Source organism: Pristiophorus japonicus, chromosome 4 (assembly GCF_044704955.1).
Source record: "Pristiophorus japonicus isolate sPriJap1 chromosome 4, sPriJap1.hap1, whole genome shotgun sequence".
NCBI lineage: Eukaryota > Metazoa > Chordata > Chondrichthyes > Pristiophoridae > Pristiophorus > Pristiophorus japonicus.
Window position 1 is genome coordinate 108,350,564 of NC_091980.1, and position 14,317 is coordinate 108,364,880.

Sequence of the window (14,317 nt, forward strand, 5' to 3'; positions counted from 1 at the left end):
TTTCCCACTTAAATTTAAAGTTTTTGAACACATTTTCTGAATATCTTAGAACAAAAATATGCTTAATTTCTGTTTCTCTCCTTTCTCTCATTTTTCACATCTTTCTTCATATTTGTATTTCCTCATACTCGGCAGAGTCCAAGTGCATCATATCTAAAGTCTCAATATCCTTCTGATAGCGTGGAGCACACTGTATTCTTCTTAAAACCACACTGCAGTCTTATTTTTATATAGGCTCATAGTTATCTATTTTTATCCATCTCAACTATCCAATATCCTTCTGGCTGTATTTGTAATTAATTCTTATATTCTGAACTGAACCACGTTTCTATAATACTGGTAGATCTCCCATAATGTTGCTCACTTTGAGTCAGAGGATTCACTATTTTATAATAATAGGTGATTGTATGCCATATTAGGGATTTTATCAAGGCTACTGATTTGTATTCAGCAAATTTCATTTTTATTAAATGTGATTACATTGCACAACTTTGTCCATTATTCCATGTAAACTGTAAGTGGCTATATGTGTGTGTGTGTGTGTATATGACAAATTTCACCCCCACTAACTTTTAGGTCTGTCCAATATAAATTAGCATAACAAATTTACTTTGGTTTAATATTTAATTTTTAATAATTAAGGAAAGGAAAGAAAAGAGCTTACATTTATATATCACTTTTCGTGATGTCAGGACATACCAGAACAACCAATGAAGTACTTTTTGAAGTGTAGTCACTGTGGTAATGTAGGGAGATGAAGCAGCTAATTTACATGCAGCAAGGACACACAAACAGCAATGACATGCATGATCAGATAATGTGTTTTCTGTGATGTTTGCTGAGGAAAATATTGATCAGCACATCGGAAGAACTCCACTGCTCTTCTTTGAATAGTGTCATGGGATCTTTGACGTCCATCTGAGAGAGCAAATGGGGTCTCGGTTTTATGTCTCATCCAAAAGCCAGCACCTCTCACCATGTAGTATTCCGTCAGTACTATACTGAAATGTCCACCTTAATTATGTGCTTAATAATAATGATTACTGATCATTAATGAATTGTATCCGTTGCTTGCTGTTACTATATTGATGATATAAATACTGCCACATTAATAGATGGAAAAGGTTCATGTTACAATTGCTGCATTGCTTAATGACAAACTTTTTTGATGCCTCTTTGGGTTAATTTCTTTTTTCTATTACTATATATTTTAGTGGCAGGTACAACAATATTACCATGGCACTGATAGGGTATTGATCTAAATGCTTGAATCTAAAGAAATTTACATGATTAGACTAAAAATAAAGTGACAAAGGTCGATATATGCAAAATTTAAGTTATTTCACTGATTTCCACCATTTGCATTCACCATGCACATATAACATGGCAGTAAACCAGTAGTCTGTACTTCTTTGATTTGATTCTTAAAACTATCTATCCTGAAAATATGTATAGTTTTATTGGAAGCATAGATAATTGGTTGCATTTTTCCTTTGCAGTTTGCATTTGAGGAGAGATGAATAGGTTTTGAGAGGGAGTTCAGTAAATGGGACCTAGGCATCCAAAAGCTCTATATCAATGGTGGGGTGAAGAAGGGAAAGGGTGATGCACAAAAAGCTAAAGTCCGAGGATATAAGGGTTTAAGAGGTGATACGAGAGTAGAAGAGGTTTAAAAGAAAGGCCATGAATGGATTTGAAGATGAGGAGGGGCTGAGGTTGTGTCAAAGTTGGGAGATGTTGCTGAAGTGGAACTGTCATCTTTAATGGTTGACAGAATATATAACTTGAAGCTCAGTTCTGAGTTGAACAGGATGCCAGAGTTTTACATGGTCTCCTCAAGCTTGATCAAGTGGCCAGGAAAGGTAAGGAATCAATGGAAAGGGAGCGGAGTATTCACGGGGACTAAAAATGATGGATTTGAATTTGGTCTTCCCAATGTTCAGCTGAAGAAAAGTGTGAGCTAGCTATGCCTTGAAGTCAGATAGGCACTCTGATGACATGGACATGATCATGGGGTTGAGTAAAGTGATGAAGAGGTAGTAAACAGTGTTATCAGCATACATATGGAAGCTGATCCATTGCCTGTGGGTGATGTCACCAAAGTGCAGCATGTGCATGAGGAAGTCGAGGGGCCCACCCAGCGATCCTTGGTGAACTCCAGAGATGATGGTGTAGGGACTTGAATAGGAACTTTCATCGGCGATATGCTGGCTATAAATAGAGGCAATTGAGAAGGATTGTGCAATTGATGGTAATCAAACACTATGGAGAAGTTGAGAAGGACAAATAGGGATAATGCATCAAAGTCACAATTATAGGAGATGCCATTCATGACTTTGGCAAAGTCCTAGAATATATGCAGAAATGTTTAAATGAATATTTAATGCCATTTTCTGGCTTCTGCATGATGATTACACTTTCAGTACAAAGTCCATTTTGACTGGGCCTGAAGAAAGTTCCATGATCGATGAAAATCTTAAGAGTGAACAGATTTGGGATTTTTTATTTGTTGTAAACTTTTTACAATACCTTTTTATTACTGTGTTCTTATTAGAAATTTTAGAGCGTTTTCAATATTTCAGATTTATTTTACTATGAATCTGTGGGATTATTTTTTGAAGGAGCAATTTTTATTTATCCATTAAGGTAACCTTAGTTTTTTTATACCCCTGCTGCCCACCCCAAAAAGAAAAGTCCATTATGGTATATCAAGTGTGTCATTTATACTACATTAGTGGAACAGAAGCAGATAAAAGGCCATATTTAAAGGAACCTTCCACTACAATTTTCACAGGAGCGTAAACATCCACAAGGCATCTAGGTGCAAGCTATAGAGTACCATGCAGGCTGGTTTGTACATACCCCAAATACAGTATTGCAAGGTTGAAGTGGTACAAGATGAAAGGACTTTGTCCAGGAGATTAGCAGACCATCTGAGCTGCACTGGCCACATTTGCCTTTATGCCACCAATTATATCGACATGCATACCTGCCAATGACTGAAAATAACTTCCTCTCCAGGCTTTAGAAGAGCAGGGAACCAATTGTGAAGCTTCGCCATCTTTTCAAGGACACCTGCAGCCAACCTGAAAAAGAGACCTTATCCTGCCCATGTTTTGAAGGTCAATTTACCCCTTTACTTGATGCCTCAGGCTTACTATAGACATACTATACGACAAGCCTAGATGGAGGGACTTTGGAGTGCATACGAGGGAAACCCTTTCCCACACCCATCTTTTTCTCACAGGCATTTCATGCAGCATAATGTTAACATCAGCCATGAAACAGGAGGTCAAGTGATGCATGGCTCTCTGTCACTTGCCCCCAGTCGTCATATTGTGCCTGGCAGTTCTTTTCTCTCTCTTCCACTTTATATTTGATCAGAACTACCGAATGGTTGACATGCCTTTTGGATTTTCTAAAAGCGATACAAGATATTGTCTCCGTCAAGAAGCCACATCCTTTAAAATTCACCTGCACCATAATTGTCCACCCTCTTCCCATGAAACTATCTCTTGTATAAGGACAAAGCTGTACTGGAATCAGTGAATAACTGGAAAAGAGCTAGTCCAGAAAAATTGTATGTAGGCAGCAAACTACATTTCTGGCTAGGTTTGCGAAAAGATTTAGCCATTCTCAATCAAAATCACCAGAAACTGAAAATCCATAGTCCCATGACTACAGTGCAATTTTTTAAAGAGAGCCAACTTGCTGGATGGATCACATTTGGTTGTAGCAGCTTGGAGAGCAATTTCACAGACTTCCATGATGTCTCTTCCTGTTATAGAATGATCCTTAGAAAGGCTGAGGAAGAAAACATCATTCCATCACTGGGAATGAGAAAGGAAGAATTCAATATCTTTGCACAGCTAGGTCATTCTGAAACTGATGGTGAACTCAGTGATGAATTCAGGAGAAATACTGTAAAGCAGTTAGCAGTGATGAATAGAATTTGGAAAGTGAGCAAGGTCACACAATTTTACACTAGATTCTTGAGAAGGAATGAACCTGGTGAAGATGTTGACTGAATTTCATTTTAAAGAAAGAACTTCCATTTATATAGTAATTAGCCACAACGAATGAATGAATGACAATATATATTTTTTAATGGTGATGTTTGTCAGGATAATGGAAGAACTCCCTGCATTTGTTTAAGTAATGTCATGAGATCTTTTACATAAACTGGTCGACAGGGAGTTGGTTTAAATCTTATCTGAAAGGCGGTATCTCTGATAATGCAGCAAGTTCTCAGTACTGCACTGAAGTATCAGCCTAGATGATGTGCCTAAGTCTATAGTGGGTCTTAAAACTTATGGGGGCTGAAATTACCCCTTCCCTTAAGGACTGTTACCAGCGAAAATGGCGGCCACATTGCGGAGTGGAATGGCTGCTAATTTTTAGTGGAATAGCCACCATTTTGAAAATTCTGCTTCTGCGGTATCCCAGTGGTGACCCGCTCTCCCCATTACCGCTCCATCCTAAGTGCATCCTCAGTGCGTGCACCGTCAATGTTCCAACCTCGATTGTGAAATTCCGCCGAGAAAATCTTCCTCCCACCGCTTGGTGCCACCGGCAGCTTTTTCTGCCAGTGCACTGAGCTTGGAGTGTGCTCAAAATGGCGGTGCAACTGCCATTAAAGGGGAGGACCTACTGCTGCGGCCGCTATCTTATTTCTTTTTGTCGGCTGACTAGCATGGTGGGTGACGATTATGCCCCTGGATTTGGCCGTGCCGCTAACAGGCACCCCTCTTGGATGCCAGGCCGTTGGCCCAGCCAAAACACTTCCTGGTTGCCCAGTGGACTGAACTTTAAGAATCACACAGGTTCTCCCCTTTAAGTGAAGAGGAGAGACATGATGACGTACCAGCGTGATGATGTAATAAGCTCTATACTGATGAATGACAGCGCCCACCCCCCACCTCCGTCCCTCTAGTCTGCGAACATCCACTCACTGCCGCAGTTCCATCCCCATTATGACCAAGTTCCGGTCCGCTGGAAAAAAAGAGGCCAAAGAGCGAAATTTTACTCAAGAGGCCACACAGCCACTGCGCCGGTAAAAACAACTGAAACGGTAAGTGCGCTGCGTTTTCATCAGGGGGCAATTTTGGCCCAATGACATTCTAACTCAGAGGGCAACTGCTTTGAGCCAAGGTAAGACTTTGTGTTTATAGAATTACATTACATAAGTTATAACAACACAGAAATAGGCCAATCGGCCCAACCAGTCCATGCCAGCGTTAATGCTCCACTCAAGCCTCCTCCCGTCTTTCCTCATCTAAATCTATATGCATAACCCTCTAATCCCTTCTCCCTGCTTCTCTAGCCTCCCCTTATATGCATCTATACTAATCGCTTCAACTAATAGTTATGCTCTTCATCACAATTGGAAACATGTCTCTCTATATCTACTCTATCAAAACATTTCATAATTTTAAAGACATCTATCAGGTCACCCCTCAACCTTCTTTTTTCAAGAGAAAAGAGACCCAGCCTGTTCATCCTATCCTGATATGTATACCCTCACAATTCTGGTATCATCCTTGTAAATTTTCTCTGCGCCCTCTCCAGTGCCTTTATATCCTTTTTTATAATATGGCAACTATATTATAAAGCAGTACTCTAAGTGTGGTCTAACCAAGGTTTAATACAGGTTTTATTTTATGGCCTTGTTAACCTGTGTCGCAACTTTTAGTGATTTGTGTATTTGTACTCCAAGATCCCTTTGTTCCTCCACTCCACCTTGACTCGCACCCACCAAGTAACAAGTAATCATCTTTGCGTTTTGTGGAAAATGATAGGCTCCAAAATTCCTCGGGTTTCAATATGGTGCTCGATGGTGCCCTCCAGCATTGACTCTGCTTTAATTTGCAGGATGAGTGGGAGGGTGCCACATCAACATGAGGTAAGCATATGTAAATGCCTGTTCTATGCCAAAGGAAACCTTGGTCTCTGCCTGTCATTGGGGGGTTGCCCATGCTCTCCCCATACCCAACCCCAAAACTGCTCCATTTGGGCTATGGGCAAAGGAGCTAATCTATTAAATTTTTTAATTGGTAGCACTCGCACCTCTAAGTCAGAAGTTTATTGATGTAAGCTCCATTCCAGGACTCAAACACATAATCTAGGCTAACACTTCAATGCATTACTGAGGGAGTGCTGCATTTTTGGAGTTGTCATTCTTTGGATGAGATGTTAAACTGTGGCCTGTCTTCCTGTTCAGTTGGCATAAAAGATCCCATGGACATTATTCAAAGAAAAGCAGAGAATTCTGACCAAAATTCTTCCCTCAATTAACTACACAAGAACAATTTTAGTGGCTAAAGTGCACGTTGGTCCCTTAGAGGATGAGACTGGGGGATTGATAATGCGGAACAGGGAAATGGCAGAAACTTTGAACAAATATTTTGTATCGGTCTTCACTGTAGAAGACACTAAAAACATCCCAATAGTGGATAATCAAGGGGCTATAGGGAGGGAGGAATTAATACAAGCATTATCACTAAAGAAAAAGTACTCAGTAGAATAATGGGACTAAAGGGAGACAGATCCCCTTGACATGATGGCTTGCATCCTAGGGTCTTAAAAGAAATGGCTGCAGAGATAGTGGATGCATTGGTTGTAATCTTCCAAAATTTCCTCGAATCTGGAGAGGTCCCAGCAGATTGAAAAATCGCAAATGTAACGCCCCTATTTAAAAAAGGAGGCAGACAGAAAGCAGGAAACTATAGACCAGTTAGCCTAAAATCTGTCATTGGGAAAATGCTAGAGTCCATTATTAAGGAAGTAGTAGCAGGACATTTGGAAAAGCATAATACAGTCAAGCAGAGTCAGCATGGTTTTGTGAAAGGGAAATCATGTTTGACAAATTTGCTGGAGTTCTTTGAGAATGTAATGAATAGGGTGGATAAGGGGGAACCAGTGGACGTGGTGTATTTGGATTTCCAGAAGGCATTCAATAAGGTGCCACATAAAAGGCTACTGCACAAGATAAAAGCTCACAGGGTTCAGGGGAATATATTAGCATGGATAGAGGATTGGCTAACGAACAGAAAACAGAGTTGGGATAAATGGGTCATTTTCAGGTTGGCAAACAGTAACTAGTGGGGTGCCGCAGGGATCGGTGCTGGGGCCTCAACAATTTACAATCTATATTAATGACTTGGATGAAGGGACTGAGTATAATGTAGCCAAGTTTGCTGATGATACAAAGATGGGCACGAAAGCAAGTTGTGAGGAGGACACAGAAAATCTGCAAAGAGATATAGACCGGCTAAGCGAGTGGGCAAACATTTGGTAGATGGAGTATAATATTGGAAAGTGTGAGGTTATCCACTTTGGCAGGAAAAATAAAAAAACAAATTATTATTTAAATGGAGAAAAATTACAAAGTGCTGCAGTACAGAGGGACCTGGGGTCATTGCGCATGAAACACAATAAGTGAGTATGCCGGTACAGCAAGTAATGAGGAAGGCAAATGGAATGTTGGCCAAATGCAAGGGGGATAGAGTATAAAGCAAAGAAGTCCTGCTACAACTGTACAGGGTATTGGTGAGGCCACACTGGAGTACTGCGTACAGTTATGGTCTCCTTATTTAGGGAGAGATATTGTTAGTTGCATTGGAGGCACTTCAGAGAAGGTTCACTGCATTGATTCCTGAGATGAAGGGGTTGATTAATGAAGAAAGTTTGAGTAGGTTGGGCCTTTACTCATTGGAGTTGAGAAGAATGAGAGGTGATCTCATTGAAACATAAAAGATAGAGGGGGTTCGATATGGTAGATACAGAGAGGATGTTTCCCTCGTGGGGGAATCTAGAACGAGGGGACATAGTTTCAGAATAAGGGGTTGCCCATTTAGAACTGAGATGAGAAGGAATTTCTTCCCTCAGAGGGTCATAAATATGTGGAATTCTCTGCCCCAGATAGCTGAGGAGGTTGGATCATTGAATATATTTAAGGTGGTGATAGACTTTTGAGCAATAAGGGAATGAAGGGTTATGGGGAGCGGGCAGGTAAGTGGAGCTGAGCCCAAGATCAGATCAGTCATGATCTTATTAAATGGCGGAGCAGGCTCAAGGGGCCAAATGGCTTACTCCTGCTCCTATTTCTTATATTCTTATGTTCTTATTTAACTGGTCATTCATGTCTGTGGGACATTGCTTCGCAAAAAATGACTGCTTAAAAAAAAAACACAATTTATTGGATGCAAAGGGATAGATTTTCAACTTGCTGCCTGGGTATAAAAATTATGTTGTGGATCAGCCGTTTAGAAACTATGATTTTTATTTCCATTTATTTCACTGAAATAAAAACCGGGCGGCTTCGATTGGGTGGCCTTTCCGAAACACCGATTTTACGTCCGGGCAGCAAGTTTAATATCTACATTGAAGTGATTTGGCGCATACTGAGACTCATGATATGCAAGTTCGTTCTTTTATATTAAATTAAGTGAATTTTCTCAAGTATATTCATCAATATGCTCCTTGGTGTGTAGCACCATAGTTCATTTGGTCTTTATTCATCATACCAACTATGCAAGTTGATTTTGTATGATATTGTGTCTTTACACAAGAAGTGAATAGTGTACTTAGAATGTTTTCAAAAGCTAATGTGTATAATTCCTTTTTCTTCAAATAGTCAAGACATATTTTGATGTTAGCTAATCATAATCTGATAATCTATTTGCATCAGCATCAATACGACACTATTGAAAATCAAATGCTCAAATTTAAATCCAAGTAATGGGAAGATGATTATGTCTGAAAATGACTTTCTTCAACTGAATTGCTGACAAAGTATATTTAAAGATAATTTTTATTCTTTTCACAAATTTCTCTTTCTATCAAGTAAATATGCTTAGGGATTTAAAGTAGTGCATCTCATTTCACTCAATATAGCAATGTAATTGACAGTTATGAGGGATTCCTGAGGTTGTGAATAACTTGAGTAATACTTATTCACATTGATTAACTTTGATTTTCCAGCAGTGTTCTGATCAAAAGAAAATCATTTCTCCTTTTGTGATAGATAATATGCATTTACTAATGGTTTAAATACATTTTATTTTCTAGCTTCTGCATTACCAGGCGATGTTGCACTGTACACTGGTGTTGTGGCAGTGGCTGTATGCCTTACATTACTATTAGTTGTAGTAATACTCGTTTATCGCAAAAAACAGCAAGACTTCGATTCTGATGTCACCGACTCTTCAATTTTAACAACAGGATTCCAACCTGTGAACATTAAAACACCTAAACAAGGTTAGTCATTCCAATTTTCTTTTAAGATAGTTAATTTAGAACTTTTTTCAATGTTAATTAAGTCGTTTTTAAGGAAAATATAAGGAAGCGATACACAAAGCAAGGCATAGAGTCAAGAATTAAAAGTAGCGATGCAAAATCCCAAATGAACATTTAACCCCTTACTTCCCTGCTAAAACCATGCAGCACAGAGCACTGACAAGCTTCTTGCTGCTTGTCCAGCTCGATGCATTAGCTTGTGGGGTTATCTAGCATGGGATCAGAAGAATCCCAAGATTCAGAGACAAGTCTACCTCACCAGGTCAATCAGCAACAATGCTCTGGAGTATTGCCGGCTTGCCTTGCTCAGCTATCAAATTACCAAGTTTGCAATCTTGTATAAAACCTCAACACTGCCCCATAGACCCTTTACTCAAACAAAATGTAGTCTGTACCTTTTTTATTACATTTCAGACTTCACTGCATCCAAGATACAAACCGCTGTGACAAACCGAAGGCCGACCTTAGTGAGATTCCTTAGTAACTTTTAGTCCCACTAGAATCCCTTATCTTGCGGATAGAAAGCACAGTTGTGCTCTGTAATATCAAGGGGCCTGAATTTGGTGGACCGCCAGTTCTCGGCGGTCTCCCGGTGGTCGGTCAATTTTCACCACCTGGTACCGCTGTGGCGGAGTGCTGGCAACATTGGTCCGGGCGGTCCTGAGTGAAATGCGATGGACAGTCTGCTCCAGCGGTGCAGGGTAAGTTGTCTGAGACTCGGGACTCTTCGGGTCCCGACTTCTGCACACATGCGCTCTTCCATCGACCTCCATCCCTCACCCGTCTCCCGTCCCCCGCCCATGAGAAGAGCAGTCCAGAGGCCGACGTCGGATCGCAGGTAAGTGTCTCCAGGTACGTTTAGATTTTTAATTGTCTTGTGCAGTGTTTTTGATTTATTTATAATACTTATATTGTTATTTATTTATTTTCACATTTTTCTGGGCGGGCAGGGGGGAATAGATCTCTGGAGGGATTAAATCTCTGGGAGAGGAGGACTAGATCTCTGGGGGTGGGATTAGATCTCTCTGGGAGGGATTAGATCTCTCTGGGAGGGATTAGATCTCTCTGGGGGGGGATTAGATCTCTCTGGGGGGGGATTAGATCTCTCTGGGGGGATTAGATTTCTGGGAGGGGGAGGACTAGATCGCTTGGGGCGGGGGGGGCGGGGGGCTGAGAAATAGATCACAAGAACATAAGAAATAGGAGCAGGAGTAGGCCATACGGTCCCTCGAGCCTGCTCCGCCATTTAATACGATCATGGACTCAGGTCCACTTCCCTGCCTGCTCCCCATAACCCCTTATTCCCTTCTTGGTTAAGAAACTGTCCATCTCTGTCTTCAATTTATTCAATGATCCAGCTTCCACAGCTCTCTAAGACAGTGAATTCTACAGATTTACAACTCTCTGAGAGAAGAAATTCCTCCTCATCTCTGTTTTAAATGGGCGGCCCCTTATTCTAAGATTATGCCCTCTAGTTCTAGTCTCCCCCATCAGTGGAAACATCTTCTCTGCATCCACCTTGTCAAGCCCCCTCATAATCTTATACATTTCGATAAGACTGCCTCTCATTCTTCTGAATTCCAATGAGTAGAGGCCCAATCTACTCAACCTTTCTTCATAAGTCAACCCCCTCGTCTCCGGAATCAAGCTAGTGAACCTTCTCTGAACTGCCTCCAAAGCAAGTATATCCTTTCTTAAATATGGAAACCAAAATTGTACACCGTATTCCAGGTGTGGCCTCGCCAATACCCTGTATAACTGTAGTACGAATTCCTTGCTTTTATACTCCATCCCCTTTGCAATAAAGGCCAAGATTCCATTGACCTTCCTGATCACTTGCTGTACCTGCATACTAACCTTTTGTGTTTCATGCACCAGGACCCCCAGATCCCACTGTACTGCAGCACTTTGCAATTTTTCTCCATTTAAATAATAAATTGCTCTTCGCTTTTTTTCTGCCAAAGTGCATAACCTCACACGTTCCAACATTATCTGCCAATTTTTTGCCCACTCACCTAGCCTGTCCATGTCCTTTTGAAGGTTTTTTGTGTCCTCCTCACACATTGCTTTTCATCCCATCTTTGTATCGTCAGCAAATTTGGCTACGTTACACTCAGTCCCTTCTTCCAAGTCATTAATGTAGATTGTAAATAGTTGGGGTCCCAGCACTGATCCCTGCGGCACTCCACTAGTTACTGATTGCCAACCCGAGAATGAACCATTTATCCCAATTCTCTGTTTTCTGTTAGTTAGCCAATCCTCTATCTATGCTAATATATTACCCTCAGCTCCATGAAATTTTATCTTGTGCAGTAACCTTTTATGTGTCACCTTATCAAATGCCTTCTGGAAGTCCAAATACACCACATCCACTGGTTCCTCTTTATCTACCCTGTTCGTTACATTTTCAAAGAATTCCAGCAAATTTGTCAAACATGACTTCTCCTTCATAAATCCATGCTGACTCTGCCTGACTGAATTATGCTTTTCCAAATGTCCTCCTATTGCTTCTTTAATAATGGACTCCAACATTTTCTGAACCACAGATGTTAGGCTAACTGGTCTATAGTTTCCTGCTTTTTGTCTGCCTCTTTTTTTAAATAGGGGCATTACATTTGCAGTTTTCCAATCTGCTGGGATCTCCACAGAATCTAGAGAATTTTGGTAAATTGCAACCAATGCATCCACTATCCCTGCCACTACTTCTCTTAAGACCCTAGGATGCAAGCGATCAGGTCCAGGGGATTTATCCGCCTTTAGTCCCATTATCTTACTGAGTACCACCTCCTTAGTGATTGTTCAGATGCCGATGGTATGATGGTGAATCTTTGTTCAGATTTTCTGCTATCTCCATGTTCCCCATCACTAATTCCCCAGTCTCGTCCTCTAAGGGACCAACATTTATTTTGCCACTCTTTTCCTTTTTATATACCTGTAGAAACTCTTGCTATCTGTTTATATATTTCGTGCTAGTTTACTTTCATAGTCTATCTTTCCTTTCTTAATCATTTTTTTGGTCATTCTTTGCTGGCTTTTAAAAGCTTCCCAATCTTCTGTCCTCCCACTAGTTTGGCCATTTTTTATGCCCTTATTTTTAATTGGATATCATCCTTTATTTGTTTAGTTAGCCACGGATGGCTATCTTTTCTTTTACATCCTTTCCTCCTCACTGGAATATATTTTCCTTGAGAGTTATGAAATATCTCCTTAAATGTACACCATTGTTCATCAACCATCCTACAGTTTAATCTATTTTCCCAGTCCACTTTAGCCAACTCTGCCATCATAACTTTGTAGTCTTCTTTATTTAAGCTTGGTACGCTGGTTTGAGGTCCAAGTTCCATGGGGATCCTTTACTAGGAGATTGTTTATTAATCCTGTCTCATTCCACAGGACTAGATCTAAAATAGCCTGCCCCCAGGTTGGTTCCATTACAGACTGCTCAAGGAACCCGTCCCCTTTGCACTCTATGAACTCTTCCTCAAGGCTAAACTGACCAATTTGATTTGTCCAATCAATATGGATGTTAAAATCATCCATGATTATTGCTTTTCCCTTTTTACAAGCCCTCACTATTTATTGGTTTATAGTCCGACCAACAGAGTTGCTACTGTTCGGGGGGGCTAGAGACCATGCCCACCAGTGACTTTTTCCCCTTATTATTCCTTATCTCCACACAACCTGTTTCAACATACTGATCATTTGAGCCAATATCGTTTCTCACTATTGCAGTGGAGAGATCTAGATCGCTGGGGATGGAGGAACATTGTAGTTTATATACTGTCAACATACCATCGGCATAAAATCGCCTTTTTTTAGACTGTGTGCAGCTCCGGTTGTACGTCGGCGGTATGCTACTAATGTTGGACTATTGGGCGGTCTGTAGGGTGTTCCATGTGGGTGGACGGTATGCATGCCGCCTGGCGGTATGTGGCTGATGAATTTCCTGCCGGCGGTATAAGAATATAAGAAATATGAACAGGAGGAGGCCATACGGCCCCTTGAGCCTGCTCCGCCATTCAATAAGATCATGGCTGATCTGATCATGGACTCAGCTCCAATTCCCTGCTCGCGCCCCATAACCCTTTATCCCCTTATCGATTAAGAAACCGTCTATTTCAGTCTTAAATTCACAACCCTCAGAGAAGAAATGTCTTCTCATCTCTGTTTTAAATGGGCGGACCCTTATTCCAAGATCGTACCCTCTAGTTCAAGTCTCCCCCATCAGTGGAAACATCCTCTCTGCATCCACCCTATCAAGCCCCCTCATAATCTTATACGTTTCTATAAGATCACCTCTCATTCTTCTGAATTCCAATGAGTAGAGGCTCAACCTACTCAACCGTTCCTCATAAGTCAACCCACTCATCCCCGGAATCAAGCTAGTGAACCTTCTCTGAACTGCCTCCCAAGCAAGTATATCCTTTGGTAAATATGGAAACCAAAACTGTACGCAGTATTCCAGGTGTAGCCTCACCAATACCTTATATAGCTGTAGTAAGACTTCCCTGCTTTTATACTCCATCCTCTTTGCAATAAAGGCCAAGGTACCATTGGCCTTCCTGATCACTTGCTGTACCTGCATACTATCCTTTTGTGTTTCATGCACAAGTACCCCCAGGTCCCGCTGCACTGCAGCACTTTGCAATCTTTCTCCATTTAAATAATAACTTGCTCTTTGATTTTTTTCTGCCAAAGTGCATAACCTTACACTTTCTGACATTATACTCCATCTGTCAAATTTTTGCCCACTCACTTAGCCTGTCTATGTCCTTTTGCAGATTTTTTGTGTTCTCCTCACGTAGAAACATAGAAAATATGTGCAGGAGTAAGCCATTCGGAACTTCAAGTCTGCACCACCATTCAATAAGATGATGGCTGATCATTCCCTCAGCAGCCCTTTCCTGCTTTCTCTCCATACCCCTTGATCCCTTTAGCCATAAGGGCCACATCTAACTCCATCTTGAATATATCCAAAGAACTGGCATCAACACCTCTCTGCAGTAGGGAATTCCATAGG

General features: G+C 40.9%; 1 protein-coding gene across 1 annotated transcript in view; it reads left to right on the top strand.

The window, feature by feature from the left end:
• unc5a (unc-5 netrin receptor A) overlaps nucleotides 1–14,317 on the top strand; it is a 712,676-nt gene that overhangs the window by 542,817 nt on the left and 155,542 nt on the right. The window contains exon 8 of the mRNA XM_070877285.1: nucleotides 9,070–9,258. Coding sequence (XP_070733386.1) covers nucleotides 9,070–9,258 — 189 coding nt within the window. The remainder of the gene's footprint in view (nucleotides 1–9,069; nucleotides 9,259–14,317) is intronic.